The following is a 24550-nucleotide window of genomic DNA, read 5'->3' on the forward strand; positions in this document are numbered from 1 at the left end:
TTCGTGACTGTTGCGCGAAAACGGCGCGATGGACGAGCGGCGCATGCGCGGTAAACGATCCGGGCGCACCGGGCTGAGCGCGCGTCTGCTAACGCGCGCGCGACCGCGCATGCGTCGGCGGCATTTCTTCCTTCTCCCACGCCACTCGGAACTCGGTCGCCGTGTGTCGTTACTCGCGCGTGGAGTTGGAGACATTTCTCTTCTCTCTCTCTCTCTCTCGTGAAAAATCGTCGTGCGCGTAAGTGCGTGCGTGGCGTGCGTTTCGATGATAACAGGGAAAGTCTTGACATGTGTCGGATCATCGCGTGCGATCGCGTACGCTGCATGGGTATATAATACATAGACGAAAAGAGGATACGACAACGACGACGACGCTCATCGTCAGCGAGCGGGCAAACGGCCGGATCCAGGATCGAGAGCGACGTGTACACTGACCGCGGGGTACGCGATTCACGCGCGGCGCATCGTCGTAGAGTGAGTACGACAGTGAGTAGAGTGTTCGCGATCAACATCGGAGAGCGTGCTTTCTTTTGCCGAGTGACCGGAAGAGAGTGCGCGTGCATTCCTCAAAGTGACGTACGAAGCGGCGAGGGAGGGGGGGGGGGGGGAGGGGGAAAGCGACGAACGCCGGCAACGCGCTCGCGCGCTTCTCGCTTTTCGCCCCGCGTCCCTATGAATAATATTCGGTCTATAGTTTTGTCTGTGTGTGTGTGTGTATGTGTGTATCGCGAGAAAGGGATAGGACGTCCCTTCGTAAAGGAAGACAGCAGCGGTAGAAAATTGGGCAGAATCTTCTCGGCTCGTTGACCCGCATGTCGGCTGAATCACGCGAATTCGGATCAACCCCGAGCATCATCCTCATAGGTACGTAACGTAGCTGCGAATGATACCTATGTATATGGGCGTAACGAGGGGAGGGAAAGGTGAAAGGGCACGGGAAGAAGATTCAAGATACTCTGCCGATGGGGCGGGGGGGGGGGGGGGAATCAACGACTCTGAAGTTTTCTCGCGATCTATCTTTGCGCGCGGGCTCTTATTTTATCCTTTTTCTTGGGGAGGGGGGGGAGGGGAGGGATTTTAGAGCGAAATAAGAATGAATAGATAGACTAAATATTATTGGTATTGATACGAGAATCAATATTACGTTGCATTAATAAAAGACTTCTGATTACGTAGATGGATACAATATTAATGATTTGCGTTCTCTATAAAAATAGAAAGAAAGATATTTTTCTACGTATAAAGATCATTCGATTTGTCATATCCATGACGCTTAAATGTTAAACAAAATCTTTCATTTAATCTGTTTATTTAATTTATTTATTCTATCGACGAATAAACATAAAAATATAACATAATTAGCGTTCAATTGCGCTTGTATATTCACGCTTTATATTTTTTGTACCATTCTATACGTGTTGTATGTTTCATACAATACATTTTATATATTGTTGTATGATTAATATGATTATACACTTTATATACTATAAAATTAAAAAAATATATTGTTTTATAATTAATATTTTTATTAAACAAAAATATAGTAACAATTTTATATATATATACTTTCAAAATATTTCTTTCCCTCCCTCCTCTCTCTTTCTCTCATATTATATATAAAATATAATATATAAAACATATAATATATATATATATATATATATATATATATATATATATATTAGAATTTAGTATATAAAAAATATAAAGCGTGAATATGTAATCGTAATTAAATGCTAATTATTAATAATGAACTGAGATTACATATAACATGTTTTCTTATATGTTTATCAACATATAAGGAAATTTGTAACGTATAATGTAACAATAAATTTATTATTAATATATAATATATGATTGCATGATAGTTTCATATCGATGGCGAGGAAAGTCGTGGAAACTCCGGCGTATCCGCGTGAGGAAGGAATGCATACGATAGGGAAATAGGCGAAGACAGCTCGTCGTTTTCCGACTCGATAAGCCGTGAAAAAGCTACCGTCCGATAAAATCGAACGCGCGGTCAAGCGTAAGGTGCTTCACGGACCGACTTTTTCTCCTTCTGTCACGTGTGAAATAACACGGCTGTCACTCCCGCGCGCGCAAAGCGTCAAAATCTGGCAAAACCTTGATTTTGACCACGTATTCCTCTTCCCGATGGCCGGAACGTTGCTCTAAATTTAGAATCCTTATCTGTCCATCGATCATCCTCTATGTCGAATCGTCGAACGACATAGTCCCGTTTGTTTGACATAATAACATACGTTCGCGCGAACGACAAGTCGCATCCTCTCGCGCGTGTTAAGAAAGTTTAGAGACTCGGTGGATCCAGGAAAAGAGACTTAAGGTCTATGCACATTATATATATATATATATATATATATATATATAAGAATGTTTGATATTATGTATATAAGGTGCTTTTTACTTAACGACGAAAAATCGACTTCCATGATTGCTTTGACTAAAGATCGATTAATGGATGATTAAGAGTCATGAGAAAAATCAATAATGTTATTTCTATTGTATTATGTACTATGATTATATCATTAGAAAATTTCTCGTTTATTATTCTACAAATATTAATCGGTGATCAAGTTAGTTGGAATTTTGTCAGAAGAGTCGAGTGTCGCGTAAAAAATCGAAAGCTATTATAGTGTGCAACATGCTTTATAAGGAAGATCTGGACGGATCAAAAAAACGTTACGTCAAAAAATTAATAGATCTAATACATCGCGATTCATGAACTTTACATTGTCTGCATACACGAAGCAAATATTTTTTTTTTCTTTCTTTAAATATAAAATTAATAATTGACTCGTGAGTTAAAGTAAAGATTTTTGCTCTGTAGAATTAAAATCTTTATCTTCGCATGAATTTTTTTATTGTACATTTACTAAAAAAAATTTTGAGATTGTATTATATTCTACACAGGACAAATCTTTCCTTCAATGTATAAATCAATTATTAATTTTATATTTTAAAAGATTAAAAGTGTGTGTTTTTTTTTTCGCGCGATGTCAAATTCATGAATCCCGAAATGTATTAGATTATATTTCATAATATCTGATAATATATATTTAATAATATTATATTATATTAGATACTAGATTCAATAACTTTTGACATATCTCATCCGTTCGGTTCCTCCGGAACTAATCGGTTCGCGTAAGAATCCACGTGCGATCGGGACGGCTCGAGTCCCGCGATGAACAAGATAAAAACGCGACAGAGAAATTTCTCTCTCTCTCTCTCTCTCTCTCACCTAATTAAAAACCTACGCGCAAAGATGTGCGAAGTATATGCAAGCGCATCTAGAGACGCGAGAAGCTGCGCGTCTCGGTACATATATTTCCCCCTTCCCCTCCCCCAACATTCCCTCGAGGTTCCAATGGCAATCGTTCCCGCGAGAGATGCGTGCGCGAGAAACGCGGTCGCCGAAAAAAGAAAAAAAAAAAAAAAAAATCTCGCGAGCTATCCGTAACCAGCGGCGCCGCTGCCGCCGCCGCCGCTGCCGCTGCAGCCGGCAGTGGGGACCCTGCCGTCGAAAAATCGATTTCCCGTAGGGCGTAAGGGCGAACGAGCGACCGGGAGGACGGCCAGTGGTAGAAGGGAACACGTACGGATACGAAATTCGGGAAAATCCGCAAGGTACTAGAAAGAGAGAGAGAGAGAGGGTAGGAGCGAATGCGCGGGCTCTGTGTACCGTCGTTGATGCTGTGCGATAAACCGATACACGGAGCGAGGAAGATCGAGAGAGAGAGAGAGAGGGGGGCGGGAGGGTAGAGAAATTGGTTTTCTAGCCCGCGTTCTCTCTCTTCTCCCGATGCGGCCGCCCGTGTGGGTGAACGGCTAGCGTGCGGTCGTAGTAGCGGATTGGGTGGGGAGAGAGGGATGAGAGGAGAAATAATTAATGTGCGACCGTTCCTCTCTCTCTCTCTCTCTTCCCGTATCCCCGCCTCACTCGCGCGTCCCATTCCCCCTTCCTCCTCCTTCTCCTTCTCCTCCTCTTCCTCCTCGACCGACCTACCTACTCTACCTACGGATCTTGCACCGCTACCGCTACGCTTAAGCTACTATTGTGTCGGGACGCTACTTCCGAGGCGTTCAAATTGAAATTTTTGAATCGCGCAGGAGAGGAGGCCTCCACGGAGGGATTCGGGAAGAAGCGGCCACGCGGAACGACCGCGAGATTGCGATACGCCGGGTACGCGGGAAAGTGGATAGGAGGGTGGGGGGGAGGGGTGGAGTACGGGATCGTCGCGGGTGAACGTCGTCGCTCTTTCAATCGACGGCATCCTCGTCGCGAGGCTCGCGTGTCTTCTTTCCTTTCCTTTTTTTTTTTTTTTCGTCCGATCGTCCTTAAATTCGCAGAAGTTAGGTTAGGACAGTTACTTCCGCAGATATCGGCGATCGTGCTCCCTCCTCTCTCTATCTTTTCCCCTCCCTTCCCTACCTTTCTTCCTCGCGTCTCTCACGCTAGTGGCGTCGTCTCCCCGTTACGGATGCGTTCTTTGGCTATCGCGCGTCTCGTATACGGGATTCCATCGCGTCGCCGCTTAATAAGCGTAGCGTTCGCGAGCCTTTCGACGCGCGATTAATTCGCGGATTCGCCCCACTGGTGGCAAGCGCGCGTACGCGAGACGTAAATTCGATAAACTCGGCCGTACGCGAGACGAGTACTCGTCGCCGAAACGAGCGGATGAGCACGCGGGCACGTTAACCGAGTGGCCTTAGCACGCGCTTTCGAAAACGGATACATCCGCGGATGAATCCTCCCGCGCCTGTTGATCGACCTTTTAACGCGTGCCTCGTAATTACAGAGTGACCCCACGATCGGGAAGAACGGAGGCCATGGATGCGGACGGAGATTCGGTTGTGGATTTAAGTATCAGGTAATGTTATGTATATTAATCGCAACCAAGTTTACCGTGTGTTTATTGTATATTTCTTTCTCTCTTTTTTTTTTTACGTACGATTTAACACACACGAAATATATGTAACTTGCATAAAATCGTGTCCCGCGATATGCGATCTTACTGTTGAAATTGTATAGTTTTCTAGAGCTCAAAGTATAGAACAATATACAATGGTAATTAATATCGTTTTTTTTATCCAAGTTTCTTATCAGTATCAAGTTATTATCGGTGCTTGCGATGGATGAAGAAGTTGTTACTCTTTACGAGTATACTTTTGAAACAATAACTCTTTGTATAAAACTTGTTTATGTCATACAAGATGAGAAAAATATTAATTCTCTGTTGTTTACCTGTATGTTTTTCAGCAGTAGTGGCAGGCGCAATTCCCCGTCCCTTTCAGTAAATTCTGGAGATATCCCATTAGATCTGGGGATTCATCTTCATGGCTCTCCTAGTCCTCCGGAGAACGATATATTAGAGGCTCGTAATATACAAAATGCAACACGAGGTATTTTGGCTCCTAAACGATCGCATGGGGACGAACGCAAGCCACGTCGTAATCTTAGACCTAGGATCGAAAGGAGCTATGCTGAAAGTCCCGATGAACCTAGGATGAATGGATATTTAAATGGAAATGCATCAGACAGCGATGAAGGTTGTCCTTGAATTACATTTTAGTTGTAAAAAATAAAAAGTAATTTATGGAGAAGTTTATTTTACTTATTATCCTGAATTATACACAGGTGAGATGCCTCCATTGCTGCCAATCAAGGAATTGTCATCAGATGAGCTGGCTGAACGCGAAAGAGTGCTGAGGAAGTGCAAAGAAGAACTCAAAACGGAAGAGATGAAATTGGTACTGCTAAAGAAATTACGTCAATCGCAACAGCTCAAGGAAAATATTGCGGCAGTGCCAAAGATTCCCAGCAAATTACCACCGCCAGTATCAGTGCAGCAAGTGCCCCATAGGTAAAGTTTTACCATGATGTTGTGTTTTAAAATGTCTCTCACATATTGTTCCATTAAATCTTGACGCAAATGCTTTTTCTTTGTTTTATATCACAGTGTGAGGAAAGCTCCGCCACCCTTGCTCAGAGGTCAACCTGCACCGAGCAGAAGTAGCAGTTTACACGCTCCGCCACCTGGCATGGTACTTCCTCCTACAGCTGGTCGAAATGCCATTCCGAGTACAGGAATGCCTCCAAATATGGTGATACCGCAACCTCCTCATCCTAGAGTGAGACCACCCTCTAATGTAGCAGCTGCGACTGTGTCAAGTTATCATGCACCGACGGATAGAACAGAGAGGTCCACGAAAGATCCAACACCTGCCCCTGCGCATCAAGTAAGTAAGGTAACAAATCATATTTTATTATTTTTCTTATAAGTCTTAAATATAACTTTAATTTGCACAAGGGAATAAAATAAGTTAGAAGTCGTTGAATCATCTTTTATCGAGTATAATTTTAAGAAAACATCTTACTAATACTTTCACTGCTAATACATCACTGATAATTATGAGCGATTGTTGTTCTGATCGGCCGTGAAAGTGTTAAATAATTTTCTCTAATTAAACGATATTATATATAATTCATTATTGTGTTTTTCTAAACACAAAGCTGCTTGCTGGATCGCAAGAAAATAAAACCACCGCATCTTTAAGCACACCTGTGAATTCAGAACAGGTATACTCATTCGTCGTAAATGTGTAACGTCTTTCCATCTGTTGTGTTGTTCTTTAAGAGCTATTAATTTTTTTTCCACGTTAATTATTTATATGCATTATGACGTTTTAACTAAGCTTTATTTTTGCTTATGCTTTTCTTTTCCAACAGCTCTTCTTGTAACAGCAAAGCTATATATAAAAAAGCAATATTATCTATAGTTTTTATTATAATACATAATATAACACGCAATATAGCTGAAATTTTACTAATACAATGCTTTATTTTCTTAGTATATCTACGTTATAATATGAAAAGATATTATGTATAAAAGAAAAATTAAATTGTAATTGCATGCAGTTACTGAATATTTTGGTATACATCGATATATACTATATAACACATAGCTCCTATTTGATATAGATGCTTATATATATATATATATATATATATATATAAATACTGAAAAATTATCAGATAATATATTTTTTAGTTCAAATTATTTAAATACAATTCTTATTTTATATGTTTGTATAATATTTCTTTCATTTGTTTATTTTTTGTGTTGCTATTAGGAGACTAGCTGTATATGGTAAAAAGTTTGTTTATCAAATAAAATATATTTTATATCTTTTCGTTAACTTAGGAGAGAACAACGCGGGACGAGACACCTGCTCAACGTCAAGCAGCTGCCAAGATGGCCTTAAGAAAGCAGCTCGAAAAAACATTGCTACAAATACCGCCGCCGAAGCCACCGCCCCCGGAGATGCACTTTGTACCAAATCCTTCCAATACGGAATTCATATACTTGGTTGGTTTGGAACATGTAGTCGACTTTATAACGAAGGAACCGGCTATACCACCACCTCCCGAACCGTTCGAATGCTCGCAATGTAAAACAGATTTCACACCCGTGTGGAAATGGGAGAAACCTATGCCCGGTGGTAAGAAAGATAGTCCTAGAGGGCAACATGCAACCTTCCAACGGCCCTCAGCAGGTCGCGATCCGAGGGTTATATGTGAACATTGTGTGACCACCAACGTGAAGAAAGCGTTGAAAGCAGAGCACACTAATCGGTATGTTTTTACGTATTGATACATATTAATAGTATAAAAAACTAATACTCTTTCTTCTCTAATTATTTAATAACTTTAACTTTAACTTTTGACGAATTGTGATAGCTAAATTGATTATTATGTATGTAGAAGACTCGACAAAAATTTTACTCAATTATATAGATAGATAATAATTGAAAATTAAATACACAGAGTAATAAAATATAAAAAGAACGATGCTATTATTATCTCTTGCTTGTAATGAATGCAATTTTGCATTGGTTTCACAGATTAAAAACTGCTTTCGTAAAAGCGCTACAACAAGAGCAAGAAATAGAGCAAAGATTAGCGCAGGCGGCATGTCCGAGTCCAGATCCTCCGGCTCCGAAACCAGTTCCTAAGGCGGCTACTCCTACGAGAAGAGTAGCCACGCCGCCTGCACCGCCGCCGCAGGTACCACCGGCGCCCACGTTAGCGCCGACACCTCCAGCGCCAAAATTACAAGAACATCCCTTGGTGAAACTGGCAGAGAGCGGGAAATTTAGTCCGCATCATGCAGCTGCCGCGGCAGCCTTGCAACAACAATTGCTCAGAGGTAGGAGCAAAGAATTTTATATAATAAAATTATAAAGTTCTAATTTTATAGATAAAATAATCATTCGTGTAAAGTTTTTCGCATAATGACATATTATAGTTATAATCCGCGAGAACTGATCTCTTCATGTGGTGGTTAATGTTACAGAATTGGCAAAGAATCCAGTGCCGGCTATGTCGCCACATCAACCGCTTCCCGCTCACATGATGCCGCATTTTACCTCTATTTTGTACCCCTATCAATTAGCAATGGCGCAGGCTGCGGGCGGTAAAGGTCTTGTAGAATTACAACGACAAGCGGCGGATCTCCAACGCCAGTATCTACTTGATATGATTCCGTCGCAAGCGTCCCAAGCGCAAGGCAATCAAGCACCGCCAAGAGCTCATCCGCACAACTGGAAAACGTAACCGGACGCATCTAAGGGATGATGTAACAGTAAATTCAAATAAATGAAACATTAATGAACGTGTGTGTAATGAAAGACTAAGGTGAAAACTAAGAGAGATCCAGTAAAGTGCGCGATTGGCCATAAATCCGTGCGCCTGGAATGGTTATGCTGTGTACCAATCGCAGCGCTAATGTCTCGGTTAAGGTGAAGCTCAACTTGATACATTGAAGGAATAAGAGACATTCGTTAGTATTGTATAAAGAATAATAACCGTTGTGAATATGTCAATTGACGTGTAAGTTTATTGTTATTCTTCCTTAAGGGTTAAGGTTTTATTTCCGTCACCGAAACACACACGTAACGTACGTGCGAATTCGGAATCGTGGCGACGTCGTTATTTAGTGCAGACCAACACTAGAACTTTCCACGATTGATATCGTCGTTTCACTTTCTTGTTTTTCTCCGATCTTTTCTTGAGGCATATCCATACGTTATTAGTTTCCGTTAACGTTGTTTAATTGAACAACAAATAAATATAATTGATTTAAACATGTCGACAAGCATATTATACGATATATTGAATGCGATTGCTTGGATTATAAACAACATGGATTTGCCTAACTAGGCGCTTTGCGCGAGCGCCATCCCTCGCTTGCGCTCGATCATATTGCACCACTTCCATTCTTTTATCCGCGCTCTTCTTTCTCTTGCGTTGTTTATAAAAACGCAGATTTTATAAAAAATACAAGAAACATTTTTATTGGTAAAGTATTATTTACTTGTGCATTTTAAACTACTACATCTCACGTTTTACGTATTTCTTCTCTATTCGATCGTCTTTATTACTTGTACGAAATAAGTGACACGTGATATGGAAAGCTGCAAAGTGCTCGTCGCTCGCGTGACGTCATAAGTTAGACAGCTCTTTGTTATATACAATATAATATAAAGAACCAAATAGATACTTGCAAGGCACTAAATAAACCGATGATAAATGTAAAACGAATCGGATGGTTAAGAATAAATAGGGATAATTGCGGAACTACGGAGAGTGTAACATGAGATGACGGTAAAGTGATGGAAAGAATCATTTTAGGCCCTTAGATAGTTAAGACGATCTTTTTGCCGCTGGTTTCAACGAACTTTCACGAGCCACCGGCAGTACCTGTACTATGTGTATATCTTATTATTTTCTTCAAATTGTATTTTTAAAGTGAGTTTAACGCAAAATAAGGCTGTAGCTATACATGAGAAAACGAAAAAAAAAAAAAGGGTTTTTGTAAGAAAGCACGTGTGAACAAGCCGGCATATGTGAAATGTATAGCAATTTTTCTCTCTCTCCTCTCATGATACATACGGCAGAATATGTATCGGCGAATTTCTAACGGAAAATGACACGAATGTCATTCGCGCACAAATACGATTTTTTTTTTTTATAGACCTTAAAAGTTGGGCCCGTGTCCTAGTATGTGCGAGGCGTAACGCGATTTAACTTGGACTATTTTTAGACGCCGAAAACTAGACTCGCGGACGAATAAAATATAAAGAAAGATAATTTTCGAGTTGAACGGCGCGCGATTGATTTCATGTCACACATTCGGTGTAAAGATATTTAAAGAGGATTAGAGGAGAGATTTTAATGAGTAAACAATTTTTTTTTCTTTCTTTCTTTTTTTTGCGGATTGTTACAACACGGCGACCGCCGGATTTTTATGACGTCCTATACTCAAGTCTGCACTTGAAACGAGTTAAAAGTATATCCGGCACTCTTGTCCCAGTAATAACAATTAATTACCAGTCTCCCCCTTTCCCTTTCCTCTATCACTAATAGTCTGATTTTATTGATTCTGAACTAATCGATCTTGGTCATACACATTTCCGAATCAATTAAATATATAGTACTATAGTCTTGATATTTCTTGGGATATATGATACACAACTTAATAAACTAAAATAGCGCATAATCATCTCTCTTTGTACTAACGTGATAGATTTTGAACTCGTACTTGATATACATGTACACCATAATAAGTCTACGATCGCATAATAGATCAAGATCTGTGTTTTTTGTGTAAGAGAAAACGTAATAATATGTCGTCAACTATTATGTATCGTCATCGGGGCACTACCGTCGTCGTCGTTGTCGTCGTTATTCTAAGGTGAAATCCGGGAGCGAAATAAAAAATATGACACATGAATAAAAAAGGAGGGAAGCTTAAATGTACTTCTCTGAATAATATTTTGTATAATTTTGACAATTGAATAATTTATTTGAAAACCGTCTTAAGTAGAAAAGAAAAAATTAAAAATTTAAAGACAAATTATATATGTCTATTTAGGGGGAGAGGAAGTATTCTAGCAAAATTTTCACAATTTAATTTTATGCACTAATTCTTGAATTCTTTTTATACTACTTTTAAAGAAAATAGAGATTGTTTTCATAAAAATATATGTTGGTGTATGCAGTTTTTAATTAATTCTATCGCTGGATCGATTGTTTGTTTTAAAAATTACTTGCAATCTTTCAAATCTCTTAAGATTTGATTTCTTTTTGAACTTGACCAATGTTGAACAAGATGTGTATTCTCACGAATAACAAATACTGATTTTATATATATTGGTGAATATATAAAAATATGTAAAATACGTGTTGATACACATTTTCTACGAAAATATGTATTTGCAATGTTATAACATATGTAAAATATACATTTACAAATACATATATGAAATCATTATTTATTATTTGCTGATATATTTTGCTCAATTGCTTTTATTTCTTCTTTTATGAAGTATACGTGTTCTAAAATTTGAGATATATAATTTAACGTATAAGTGTTAATAATTTCGCGTAAAATCATTAATCACAATTTAATATTCAAAATTCATGAATGTTATAAATATGACTATTTTTGGAAAATACCAATTTTTAAATTTAAAAATTTAATATTAAACTGTAAAATTTTTAATAAGATTTTCTCTTAAGACGGTTTGAAAATAAGCTCTTCAATTCCGCAATTGCTTACGATATATCTTGAGTGAAACGTGAAACACTCGATATTGCGTTAAATTTGAATTTAAATATAAATTATTTCTGTTCTCCGATGTATAACATTGAGATTACGAGCTTTCTCTATAAAATTCTCTCTAACGTCACGAAGATGTGCCTGATGTATGGCTCTTGAAATTATGCTGTTTTGATGTAAAACAAAATCATTGTCATCAAATCATCATCATCATCATCTTATTCGCCAATCAGAAATCGCGTCTCGTTTCGTTAACAAACAAAAAAAATATATATGTATATATATATTTCCTTCTATTCTTCTTTTCTAGTCTTGTTTTTGACCTCTGTGTGGTGCTGTTATAACAAAATAATTTAACACAATTTAAACACTTTTCAAGAGTGTGCGAGAGAATTTTATATCCTTAAAAAGAACAAATCTTTCGCTGCACGACGGAAACGAGAAATTGCGAATATTTAGCAGAACTGAAATTCTTTAAGTGTTTTGCAAACTGGAAAAAAATAAAAGTGTTAAGTCTTTGGCTGCATGTTTTTACGGGGACACGAATGTTTTATGTTTATTATGACAATTAAATCGAATCGTCAAAAACTGCGTGTTATATGCGTACATATTTTTATTTTGTCAAAGAAAAATTGTTGCGAAATTTGTACACACCGAGATCTTGGAACGTCTGTCCGAATGAGAAGCTGTGTCCTCACGATTTATAGAATTAGTGGATAAATAACGGATTACCGAATATTCTCTCTCTGGAAACTATATGAATAAAGCTTACCAATGATTGTATTAAAAGGTGATTATTTATCTTTTTGTAGTCTATTCTTGATTTTTTCTTTCTTTGGCTTAACGTATTTCCGACACTTGTTAATAGTATTGGTAATTAAACTGTGTGTGTTTGTTGAAGAGTCCAGGATTCCGTGTGTTTCGTTATGATTATTCTTTAATTATTTAATATTTTGCCAAGAATTGAAGACTAATAGTAAACCCGTGTGTTTATACAAGTTTGTACAGATGCGTACAAGTTTACTCTATGGATCTCTATATATTTCGATATAGATATTTAGCAAAAAAATTTGGATTACTGGATCTCTGTTATATATATCGAGACAAATTTTTTTGGTAAATATCCATAAGAGATAATATTTCATGGATCACCTTCATTTTAAAATATATTTTTGCAGGATGAAGTCCGGAATAATTTGCACTTTGAAGTAATTTTATATAAATGGCATTTTTTTACAAAAATTTGTAACAAACATTGGCTCATGTGTGTATAATACTTTTAGAGAACTATGAAATAGTTTATATACTTTTCTAACAAGTAAGAATTCTACATGTATTATTATGTAAGTAATATCATTCCACAAGTAATACAATATAAATGTTTATCTGTAAATTTATCATTTAATATCGATTTCAGATAGAATTTTTGCAGAGCTGAAATCCCCGTTCGTACGAAATCGCGCTCGAAGATGATCGAGTGAAACTAGTCTAACGACTTTGAAGATAAATGCTATATTTAGAAACATGGCGTTAAAACTTTGGTTGCGCAATCTGTGTGTATGACACCATTCAGTTAAATGTCCTTTTAATACCGGTGGCATTCGGTCATGTTGATTACGATCGAACTTTAACTATTTGATGGTCGCGGAGAAGACAAATCAAATATTTTTGAATTGTAAGATCATTAATGAGATGGTTAAATTGGTAAACCAACTATGTATCACAGTTGAGATATTGTCGGGAATCTTGATACGATCGCTAATTCTGCCTTGTCTCGTTGTACTGGGTCAGGCATTTCTTAAAGTGCTTCGAGCAGAAAGGATACAGTGTCGGATGATCGCACGTCCTGCAGGCTGCAGCGAGATGAGAGCAACATCTCAAACTTTCGCGGCAGCAAGAGGCCCATAAATCGGGGCCGGCGGCGGCGCAATCGTGACAGAAGCAGTCTCCTGCAATAGAAAATCCACGTAAAACGTGATGTGTGTGTATATATATGTAATTGATATATAATTCTATATATCAATTTTATTGATTTATAATACAATTTACCAATTTTATTTATTTATCATTCAATTTATCAATTTCATTTATTTATTATTCAATTTATCAATTTTATTTGTTTATTTTGAATTTATATATTGAATACAAATTATATTATAAATATAAATAAATAAAATTGACTTATGATCGCTTGAAATAGAAGATTTACATATCACTCTAAAGCGCTTATATATATATGTAATGTATCAGCTGGTTATGATAATTAGACTTTCTAATTAGACTAGCGTACTTTGTAAAAGATCTTGACATTTGTTGCCGCAATATCATTTTATACCACGTCGCTGCAACGACATTATTTCACGATGTAATGTGCATGTGTGTAATGATCGCCGCACAAGCTGAATCGTCCTCATTTAAACGCATTATGTAGAGAAAGGTGTAACGTGATACGCAGGTTTAAATCTCGTACAGTTATCGTGCTCTCCTTTCTGCGATATCAAATCATCTCAATTATTAGATCGTCGCACGAGATAGATCCTTAATTCTACTGTTTTTCCATTCGAGTTTTCTCTCGACAAAATATTTTTTATTTTTAAAACGAACGATGACGTTTCTCCAATGATATTCTCGTGTACTGTTTTTAGGAATGGGAAGCGACGTAGCATTAACACCGCCCGTTGCATCGCGACATTAACGCCGCTGCAAACATAATAGTCACAATAATAGTCATCTGGGAGCGGCTATTGTCAAGGTCAGAATGTCTATTGTTAAGGAGCGAATAAGCGACATTTTTCATAATAGCGAGGAAGCGCTCGTTAGACGGATGCGAATCACGGAATGCGGTCAGGATGTTGAATCTATCTCGGCAATGGGGATTTTTACCTCTGGGACAGTCGACCGATCGACGAGCCTCGGCCCTTCGACACTCCAGACCCTCTTCGCCCATGGGACAGCTTGTGTACGACGCCTCGATAGTATTCTCGCCGAGTATCGCGTCGATCTGAAAATATTTCGTCATCGTATCGCTATCTAAGCGTGAAATTCCGTCGCGAACACTTGCCGTTATTTCGAAACTCTCATTTCGACTGCTAACGCTAATTAATTCGTGAGTATCTACGTGGGACTTTTTTTTTTATTTTTGTTTCTAAATCCTTTATCGCGCGTTTTGTTTCTAATTTAAAACTTGTGGAAAGTTCGACACTTTCTAATAAGTGAATGCAAGTGTTATATTATACGAGAAACGAGGAATATATTAGTTTTATATATTTAGATCATATATATCTGTTATATTTATATATATTGCGTGGGTGCAGAAAAGAAATATTTTTAAACTGAAGGTTTTACGGTATTTTTTAAAGATGAAATATAGTCTATGCAAGAATCTTTTTATTACTTTTTTTACGAGAAGATTATCGTCAGTTTACAAAATGCGTCTCAATCTTTTTATCAATATAAAAATAATATATAGTAAATTACAAAATAAAATTATAGCAAAATTTATTTGAGATTAAGATTACAGAGTATATATAATTTTATTATTTATACGCGTTATATATATTATATAATTAAAACATTTTTTTTTAATAGTTTAAGACTCGAAATCTATTGCACCGATATTTTTGTAAAGAAAATTAATCGATTTCATATTGAAGGTTTCTATATATTGTTCCTATACTCGACATGTAACATGTGTAACTTCTATTACGAGATATATTTGTCGTATTATTACATATAGCACGTAGGAGACATCATAAGGAGGATCATGGTCTATTTCTCGCATGACGATTACATCACATGCGAAACGATTCATTCGGAATTATAAATTCGATCCGCGAACGAAATCCCAATTTTATTTCGGCAGAATAATGTTTCCGTTGCTTTTACGTAACAATACAACAAATGTATTTGCGATTTCTCATCTTGTGTAACTTGAGAAATGAGTCAACTGCGAGTAATATCGAAGTAATATTACTTTAATATTTCGTCTTCCGTCTTTCGAATTATATAATTTTATTATTATATAGGGACGACACAGAAAGAGATATATATATTTTTTCTAAATAAAATATCTGCTGCTCCTAAATAAAAACTGCGAGATATATCTCGGGGCTTACTTGTTTGAACGCGCCCGGTTTGGAGAACATCTTCACTAGCTTCGCCAGCGCGTTCTCCGTCTGCTCCGCGTCTACGTCGGTGACATTCGTGTCACCGCAGTGAATCCCACGTGGCGGCGAAACCGCCAGTAGACAGAGGACGAACACGCATCCTCCGAACATGTTGCGATACGACAAATAAAGGAAAAATCGAAAGAAAAGAAGCTCTCGGCGAGATCACGTCGAGCGTTTGATCGTCGCGCGATTCGAAACTGACAACTGGCGGTCAGCGGAAAGTCGTCGCCGGTGGATACTCGCTGATATCTGGTGGGGATATCCCACGTCGACGTAGAGAAGCGTCGTCTCGTACGCAAAATGCGAAATTTGCACAATCTGTGAAAACGAAAATAAATAATATACTAATTATCTTACGTAAAATGCGTAGGCGGACTACAAATGTGTTTTTAACGTTATGTGATTACTTTATGAAGTTATTACGTAAGTTTAATTTTTATACACGTACGATCATTTATCGGGGATAAAGAAAAAAATACGATGGGATAAGAAGGATTAGTATATGGAGGATTTAAATTGAATGAATTTTGTTGGGATCTCCGGTACTGGAGCATCGAGATTACACGAGCCAATCGGATCAAATCGCGCTTAATCTCAATTTTCAATTTAGTAAGAATCTGGACACTGGTGACTCTTTGCTGATTGGTCAAAAATTTTTAGAACGAAAATGGCGAAACCAATCAAAAGGTTGCTAGAGTTTAAGCTTTTATTCTAGGTATGTACGTATGTGTTCTAAGGCGATTTCTCTCTTTACGTCACGCAGTTATGCATGAATCTGATTGGTTGGATAGACTTGTGTCATTGGCATGGAAGATAAAATATCATATGATTTGCTACGAAATAGGAAAATTTTCGGCGCTTGAAGAATTCTCTATTCGATAGCCAATTGCATTGACATTAGATTTATTCCTTTGAAGTTTCTTGCATTTTTTCTTTTTCCTTTCCATCTCTTACGTATATCTACTTCATTTTATTCCGTTTCAGTTTAGTTATAAAGGATAAACTTATTGTGTCTGTACCTATCATCTGTCATTTGTGTCTTCTTTTGGAGTAATCTCGTTGTGTTATAATTCGTTATAACTTATAACGCGTCGAACGAACCTCGGTGGTTTTTGCGGCTTAGAAAGGAGGAAACAAAGTTTTCGTGAATGTTCCTTCGTGAATTGCTCGTGAATTTTTACTTATTCCTCGTGCACGCTTATACGTAAGTTGACATTTTTATTTGATGCTCACAAATTCGAATTTTTTTTTTTATAAGTAAACAATTGTACAGAGGAAAACCATGCTGAGTCAGATCCTACGCGATCTTATTCGTGAAGAGGCTAAAGAAATAAAGAAATGTCTGTCGCTCAAAGGACAGGATGTCGATGAAACCGTGATATGCGAGCTTCTGGAGAGCTTAGATCCCAGTGACGAAATAGATAGGACGGAATATATTATCAACATGATTATGGGCAGTCGAGATTTTGATTTTCAAACATCTTCAGATGAAGCAGGACCATCCATCAAGACTGAGTATGAAGACCAGATTGATATCATGAAGTATCCTGAACTCGACGTACACAATTCTTCCACGAAAAGTAGCGAAACGATTGATGTTTCGGATTCTGAGGACGATAGAGACTATTATTATGATTACATTAGGAATTATGATGATGTTTCCATTATCGATACAACTGCTGCCACCCACTCGTCGTCATGTTCAGTTTTCGACACTACCTTGGATCAAACTCGTGACAATATTGATCAAAGCACAGCTGAAATAGAATTCTTAGAAGAAAATAATAATAACGATGTGATTTATATGAAGAGTGTTACCTACGAGAAGACTAGATTCTCGGAGAGTCCAAAACCAGGTTGTAGTAAGGATCTGGACGATAAATCCGAAAGCCCTGAAGAATATTGCTATTCCTGCGATGTTGATGAATTGCAAATAGACACACAACAAATACATACTCTTTTACCAAATCTCGATTTTGCTTTGATCTATAAAACACTCCGTAATAATCAGTTAGCAAAGAATCGTATCGAGCTTACATTGTGGGACTTGTTACCAGATGAGAGGCCAAGTCCTCAATTAGCGTATAAACGAAAATGCATGCCCTACGAGATACGTTCTATAAAGAATAAAAAAAATTTTGGTATTTTACAAGAAAAGAAAGATACAAAAATGATTTCAGAAAAGGAAGAACAAGCATGCGCAAGAAATGAAATAAAAACTGTAGATGTCGAACTAAAAAATAAAGAGTCTATGTCATTAGAAAATGAAACTGAAAAAATGGAAATAGATACATCAGAGAATGCATCAGCTATAAATAATACAGATAATGACATGAATAATCAACCAACTGATATGGTACCGGAAGCAAAGTTGATTTGTTTGGATACATCCGCTAATGATGTTAATGTGTGTAAGGATATACATGAGTCGGAGAAATCAGATTTATCAAAAAACAATTGGAAAAACAAGGACTTTGAATGGATGACGAACTCAGCAGAAATAGACAAAGTACTCTCTACAATCATACCAATTGCTACGCCAGGTGTTGCTATGCCAAGTACTGTTGTACCAAGTATCGTTATGCCGAACACTGCTGCACTGAGCACTGTTGTGCCAAACACTGCTGTGCTAAGCATTGCTACGCCAAGCACTGCTGTGCTAAGCATTGCTACGCCAAGCACTGCAGTGCAGAGCACTATTGTGCCGAGCACTGTTGTGCAAAGCACTATTGTGCCGAGCACTGTTGTGCAAAGCACTATTGTGCCGAGCACTGTTGTGCAAAGCACTGCTGTGCCAAGCACTGCTTTGCAAAGCATTGCTGTACCAAGCATTGTTGTGCAAAGCAGTGACAGGGCAAGGCTTGTTAGGTCATACGTTAGGGAAATGCCAGAATTTATGCTGAAACCTGCTGTGCCTGTATTAAGACCAGCAAGATTTACATTTCTTAAAGAAGGGGCACCGTCTGCAGTATCATCATCTAAACATCCGGTTCCTATTTTAAAACCATCAAAATTAAGACATGTAACAGATACATTGCAAAATTTGATGAATACAAGAGATACCAGTAATTATACAATGAAAACTACAAATAATATGAGAGCTGAGGCAATTAAAGAAAAAATGCATGAAGGTACGATAATACATGCAGCGTACGATAATACATTTCATAGAGATTTTGTACACGCCTGGTTGAACTCGTCTGTCAAACAAGTTCCGCCGAACAAAACGCTGTCGAATGCGAAAACGGAAGAAACTAAATTTCCCGAGAAACGTATCACTACCATCGATGTACCAATAAGAAAACCTATGCCATCTTCCGCCCAATTGTTGAACAAGTTAACAAAGCACAATACGTTGCTTAGTACACAATCATCAGGTAGAGCAGTAAAAAATAACGAATATCTAAATTTTCGTTTGAGAAAAGACTCCATCGTCGAAGTAAAAAATAATTTGGACAGAAAACAGAAAGACGATATAAATACGCTTCAAGCTTACAGTACAGAAAAGGAGAAACAGGTAAAATATAAATAATAATTTATATACGATATATTCGTGTATTTTCGGTATATTTGTGTGTTTAGGTTAGTTTGAAAAATTTAAAATGTTGAAATTGAAGTTTTTTTTTCCTCTCTCTAATCGTACTCCGTATATACGCTTTTAATCGATTTTAAACAAATAAAATAACGGCGTAATTAATTATCATTTTGCAAAAGATATTATCAATGTTATGGAAAGATCATTTATCGTTAAAATATTGAAATTATCGAAATGCCGAAAATATCTAACACATATGTCCAACAAACATGTCCGTACATGTCCAGGAGATATCCGTATGTATTTTGGACATGTATATTGAAAGGGTATATTCTTGACGGCAATATTTACGTTCTCGCGATTCTTTCATACATTTTTATCGAATCTTTACATTTTCCTACTTGATCTTGTGTTTGATTTTGGTCAAAATTGCGCGAATTGTGTATTTGTTTCTTGGAGATTCATCGACATCGATAAAATCCCGAAATTCGACGATCAGAGAGCATCTAAGATAAACCTTGGAAGAAAAAAGAAAATCAATTCGTAATATTTATCTTTTGTATTTATTATCTCAATTGCCCGAACTCGTTTCGTAAAAATTCTCGTTTTATAAACTCTCGTCAAATTCACAATACATTCGTTCAATTGTATTCAATTTATCATTGCAGTTAAAAAAAAATAGATATAGATCTTTATTATTAATACAAATAAATATATTGATTAATTATTTTTTCTATTTAGAATTTTATGTTAGCATTCGGCATGGAACCAAATGCTAATAACAAAAAGCAGATAAGCGCAGCAAGTAATGCTGGCCAACAAGAAATAATATTAAACAAGAAAGCTCTTCAACTGTATTACAAATTAATACCCATGTTTCCATCTGTAGATACAGTTTATATTAAACAAATGTGCAAAAATTATCTTACAGATGAGAATCTATTATACGACGAATCAATATTGTTGGAAAATTTAGTTGAACATTTGCTAGTTAATGGCCAAAAACATCCAACTGTGAAGAAGGCGAAAACATCATTGATAAATAATTCCAATTCTTATAGTCTAAACGAACAATATGCGGATTTATTAGGGATATTTCCAGAGGCAGATCCAATATATTTAAGAAAAATAGCCGAAGAGATGTATCAAGATCCCGAAAAAATAAAAGAATTTGTCCAATCAAAATTGGAAAATCCAGATTTTCCAACAAGAGAACAATATCTAGCTAAAAAGAAAATAACGGAGCAACAAAAACAGTACACTACAGATTTTAACATACAACAATTTTTAGAGCTATTCCCAGATCCAGTGTCTCATTTTGAAAATGTGAACAGACAGTGCAAGTTTAATCCACATGGAGTGGATTTTTTGAAGCAACATTTCAATAAAATCAGGGTAATTACTTAATTTAGTATATATCTTATATTATTGTACATAAATATATATAACAATATCAATAAAATAATAATAATATTAGATATATGCAAAAATTTCAATTTATAATATTTGAAATAATATTTTTTTACAGGTAAATACATTGTTGAATACATACAGTGAACATTTACATAATTTAAGTTTAACTGCTAAGGCTTTAGAAATATTGAGCCCTGATATGAAAAGTAGACGACCTCAAAACAAAATGATATTAACAGAAGATATACCGCTCTTGCAAGAATGTGCTTTTATACAGCATAGGGCGGAAATTAGAATGTATCTGACTGAATTGAAAGATAAAGAGCAAAAGGACTTTCAGGAACTCAAAGTATGAAAATATAATAAAATAAAAGCAAAACATTTTCAAAGAAATTATTATTTTTTGTAATTAAATATAAATTTTTTTTTTTTAGGCAAGGAACGAGTTGATTGAATGTCAATGTTGTTTTGACAACGAGTGTATGCCATCAAAATGTTCTACGTGCGAGGATGGACATATCTTTTGCAATTCATGTATCGTAAGAAGTACAGAATTAATATTAGCAAATGGCAAGACGCATGTTGATTGTTTATTAAACTGCGGCAGTGAGTTCCCATTGTCTGTACTTCAACAAGTACTACCGCCAACAAAATTCAGTATTCTTCTTTGCAAACGGCAAGAAGCGGAAATAATGGCCGCTGGATTAGAGGGCTTGGTATCATGCCCGTTTTGTCATTTTGCATCTATACCGCCACCCGAGGATAAGGTGTTTAGATGCCTGAATCCTAACTGTATGAAAGAATCGTGTCGGTAGGTATAATCTTGATATTTATGTTACATATTCTTTATCGAATTTTCTTAGATTTTTATATATATATATCTCTCTCTCTAACTCTTCTCTCGTACACTTTATTATCCAGAATGCATATATAAAAAATTAAAATATCCATAAAGTTTGCAAGTTTCAGAATAGTTTAAAATATACACGATACTTTTTCATTTTTATTTTAATGTAAATTTATGAAGAAACACACACACACACACACACACACACATATATATATATATCTTATTAATGTTATTTTATATTGCAATTTGGAAAGCACTGATGGTTCTCAGCGCTTTACTTGTCCTCAGAAATATAATCAGAAATAAATATAGCACAGAAATATATAAGAATTGCATATATTATACGTTATTACATTGTTTTTGTATTAGATTTTGTAAGGAACTCAATCACATACCTCTCAAGTGCAACGAAGGGAAATCGGACGTTGCACGTTTATGTTTGGAAGAAAAAATGACTGAAGCTCTTGTACGGAAATGTTACAAGTGCGGACGAAAATTTTTCAAGGAAGAGGGCTGTAACAAAATGACTTGTCTGTGTGGTGCTCAAATGTGTTATATTTGTGATAAACCAGTAACCGATTATAGACACTTTCAAGGTCAAGGAGTTCAAAATTCAAAACTGTAAGTTTTTTAATAATATGCAATTCAATTTTTTGTGTGTGCAATTGAATGAACATTATATATTACATTTTTTGTTACATATACATAGCTGTCCATTATGGAGTGATGATCGTCGTATGAATGCAGAATCAGTAATTAAAGTGTGTCAAGAAACACTCAAACATATTAAGCAAAAAAATCCTGAAGTCGATATAAATGTCAATGCTCTTTTACCAAAATTACCGCCTAAAACAAGAGGCCCCCATGAAGATGTTGCTTTTGCCAATATAATGCCGGTATGAAGATAGCATAATCTATATATTGATAAACATCAATGGTTTAGCACAAAGCATAAATGTTATATGCATAGGAAACAATTTCAAGTATGAAAGGAAAACAAAAATACGTCATATACAATTTATGAGAATGCAATAGCTTAGAATTAGCCAACAGTTAATATATACATACATATAATATAATTGTATTAAGCTATTGACATATTATGAATAAGCAGAATTTTTTAATTAGTATTTATTTCAATTCTCTTTTAAGAGAATTGCTTTGTTTCATATTTTTATAACGACATTTAAAATCATTTTCATTCAATTATCTATTTTCAGGCACATGCCGAAAGAATTGCAAGGCACAACCCATGACAACTTTGTGTTAATGTTATTTATGAAAAAGGAGATAGTTCGTCAATATATTTTGTTCTAAAATTTAGTTTGATATATTCATATATTCATTATTATTAGAAAATTTCTTTTTAATGTGTAGTCAAGTGTCATACATTCATAAATTGAGGGATTAAATGCAATAAAAATCTAAATATCTTTCGCATCTTTTTTGAAAGATGAATTTAAGTAACTTCAGAATAAATCGAAAGAGAAAAACAAGTGGAGGAAGGAAGAGAGAATGAATTTTAACTTTTTTAATTGTTCATAATATTCAGATCTGTTGCGCAAGACATGATCAAATTAATTTTTACATTGTTATTGTGCACACAATTCCTCGATTTATTTTATAAGTTAAGAATGAAAAGTATTAGGTTAAACACTAAGGAAGAAAATGGAGGAAGACATTTTAATTTTAGTGACTTAATATTTGTTATATGTAAGAGAGAGATTGCAGCATATTTTTTTTCGGATTCATACCTAAAATATATTTGTTCCTATTTTGCAGAAACAGAGTTTATATTTTATTACAACCATTTTTTGTCTATCTTTTAATTATACGCTCGCGTGGAAGGATTATTTAATATAAGTAAATATATATAGAGTAATTGTTTCTTGCTTGTCATTACAGAGTGGAACTGCTGTTTTTGCTCTTAATGCTTTCTAAACTTTCTTACTCTTTCTCTTCTCTTTATTTGTCCAAAGCGGAGATTTATCTGCAGAAAGCGTATAAATGCAAGTAGAAGATGGATAAAAAATAATATATGCAATATCTGTGATTATACATATAATACATGCGTCAATCATAGATATATATATTTATACATTTTACATAAATAAATTTTTCTAAATGATTGAGATATTGTTTTTTATAAAGATCTTGTATTTTCTTAATTGAATAAAGTGATTAATTGAATATAGCAAAGTAATAATGAAGAAGCTTGAAGTAAATTACAGAAATAGCAATGTATTTTATGTGGAAAACAATTTTATAAATTTTAAATATAAAAATATAATGTACGTACTAAATTACTTTATATTAATAATCAGATAGTACAAATTTAAGATTATAAAAGATAGTATCATAAATTCTAACATATATAATTGGAATAAATGATAAATCTGTATAATTAAAACAGATGATTTATCAATGTAATTTACAATCTATTAAATCAATTTATATCAATAATATAACATATATCAAAACTTAAATATTCAACCTACACTACCAGTAAATAATTTATACATAGCAATAATTGACCATGTTTATCTTAAAATTATTCAATTTTTATCTGAAATATTTTTCGATGTCATTTTGAAAAATCTATCATGATATGAAGATATTCGCGTGCGTCATTTAAAATGAAACAATATGTAATATTTATATTTGTTCACATCTGACGGGGACTGAATTTTATAAGTTATTCTGTGGAATCCAGGAACCGGTTAAGAAGTGAAAAATATGTGCACGTTACTAGCGAATAAATCGATTAAATAAGGTATAAAAATAGTCTCTTAATTAATAAAAGATGAAGAAGTTGTTGGTGTTCAAAATAAACAAATAAATCAATGCTTTCAAATCTCTATCATCGTATAGAGAAACGCAGATCAAAAAAAAGATAATATGGAATCGAGCAAATTGAAGGAAACTACCGGAGATTAAT

At 35.6% G+C, this 24550-nt stretch overlaps 3 protein-coding genes across 14 annotated transcripts; 2 read left to right on the plus strand and 1 right to left on the minus strand.

The window, feature by feature from the left end:
* The first annotated feature begins 160 nt into the window (after positions 1-160).
* On the plus strand, positions 161-12933 carry Simj (simjang). 10 transcript variants are annotated; one of them, XR_011446817.1, is made up of 10 exons: positions 161-864; positions 4821-4892; positions 5282-5571; positions 5660-5885; positions 5982-6270; positions 6536-6601; positions 7227-7657; positions 7927-8231; positions 8379-12435; positions 12824-12933. XR_011446817.1 is itself a non-coding variant. In XM_070294740.1 (9 exons), exons 2-9 carry the CDS (start codon positions 4852-4854, stop codon positions 8636-8638), a joined length of 1908 nt encoding a protein of 635 aa, XP_070150841.1. In that variant the 5' UTR covers positions 161-864; positions 4821-4851; the 3' UTR covers positions 8639-12742. The 10 variants fall into 10 exon arrangements, 9 of the variants coding, with proteins under 9 accessions (XP_070150841.1, XP_070150845.1, XP_070150843.1 ...); XM_070294740.1 differs by lacking the exon at positions 12824-12933 and having other exon boundaries at positions 8379-12742; XM_070294744.1 differs by lacking the exon at positions 12824-12933 and having other exon boundaries at positions 5982-6261; positions 8379-12742.
* On the minus strand, positions 8233-16132 carry LOC138932680 (uncharacterized). Of its 3 annotated transcripts, none has more exons than XM_070294754.1 (4): positions 15761-16132; positions 14529-14646; positions 13471-13594; positions 8233-10677 (listed from the first exon to the last, which is right to left on the minus strand). In XM_070294754.1, the coding sequence occupies exons 1-4, from the start codon at positions 15920-15922 to the stop codon at positions 10671-10673; spliced, it is 411 nt and encodes a 136-aa protein (XP_070150855.1). In that variant the 5' UTR covers positions 15923-16132; the 3' UTR covers positions 8233-10670. The 3 variants fall into 3 exon arrangements, with proteins under 3 accessions (XP_070150855.1, XP_070150854.1, XP_070150852.1); XM_070294753.1 differs by lacking the exon at positions 8233-10677 and adding an exon at positions 11610-12972; XM_070294751.1 differs by lacking the exon at positions 8233-10677 and having other exon boundaries at positions 12979-13594.
* Positions 16133-16749: 617 nt separating this feature from the next.
* Positions 16750-23469, plus strand: LOC138932474 (uncharacterized). The gene is made up of 8 exons (XM_070294366.1): positions 16750-17018; positions 17088-19331; positions 20091-20744; positions 20878-21111; positions 21197-21573; positions 21982-22233; positions 22322-22508; positions 22833-23469. The coding sequence occupies exons 2-8, from the start codon at positions 17097-17099 to the stop codon at positions 22866-22868; spliced, it is 3975 nt and encodes a 1324-aa protein (XP_070150467.1). The 5' UTR covers positions 16750-17018; positions 17088-17096; the 3' UTR covers positions 22869-23469.
* The last annotated feature ends 1081 nt before the right edge of the window (positions 23470-24550 follow it).

This window comes from Polyergus mexicanus, unplaced genomic scaffold, assembly GCF_030449975.1.
Source record: "Polyergus mexicanus isolate NDT 795.1 unplaced genomic scaffold, iyPolMexi1.0 SCAF_4, whole genome shotgun sequence".
NCBI lineage: Eukaryota > Metazoa > Arthropoda > Insecta > Hymenoptera > Formicidae > Polyergus > Polyergus mexicanus.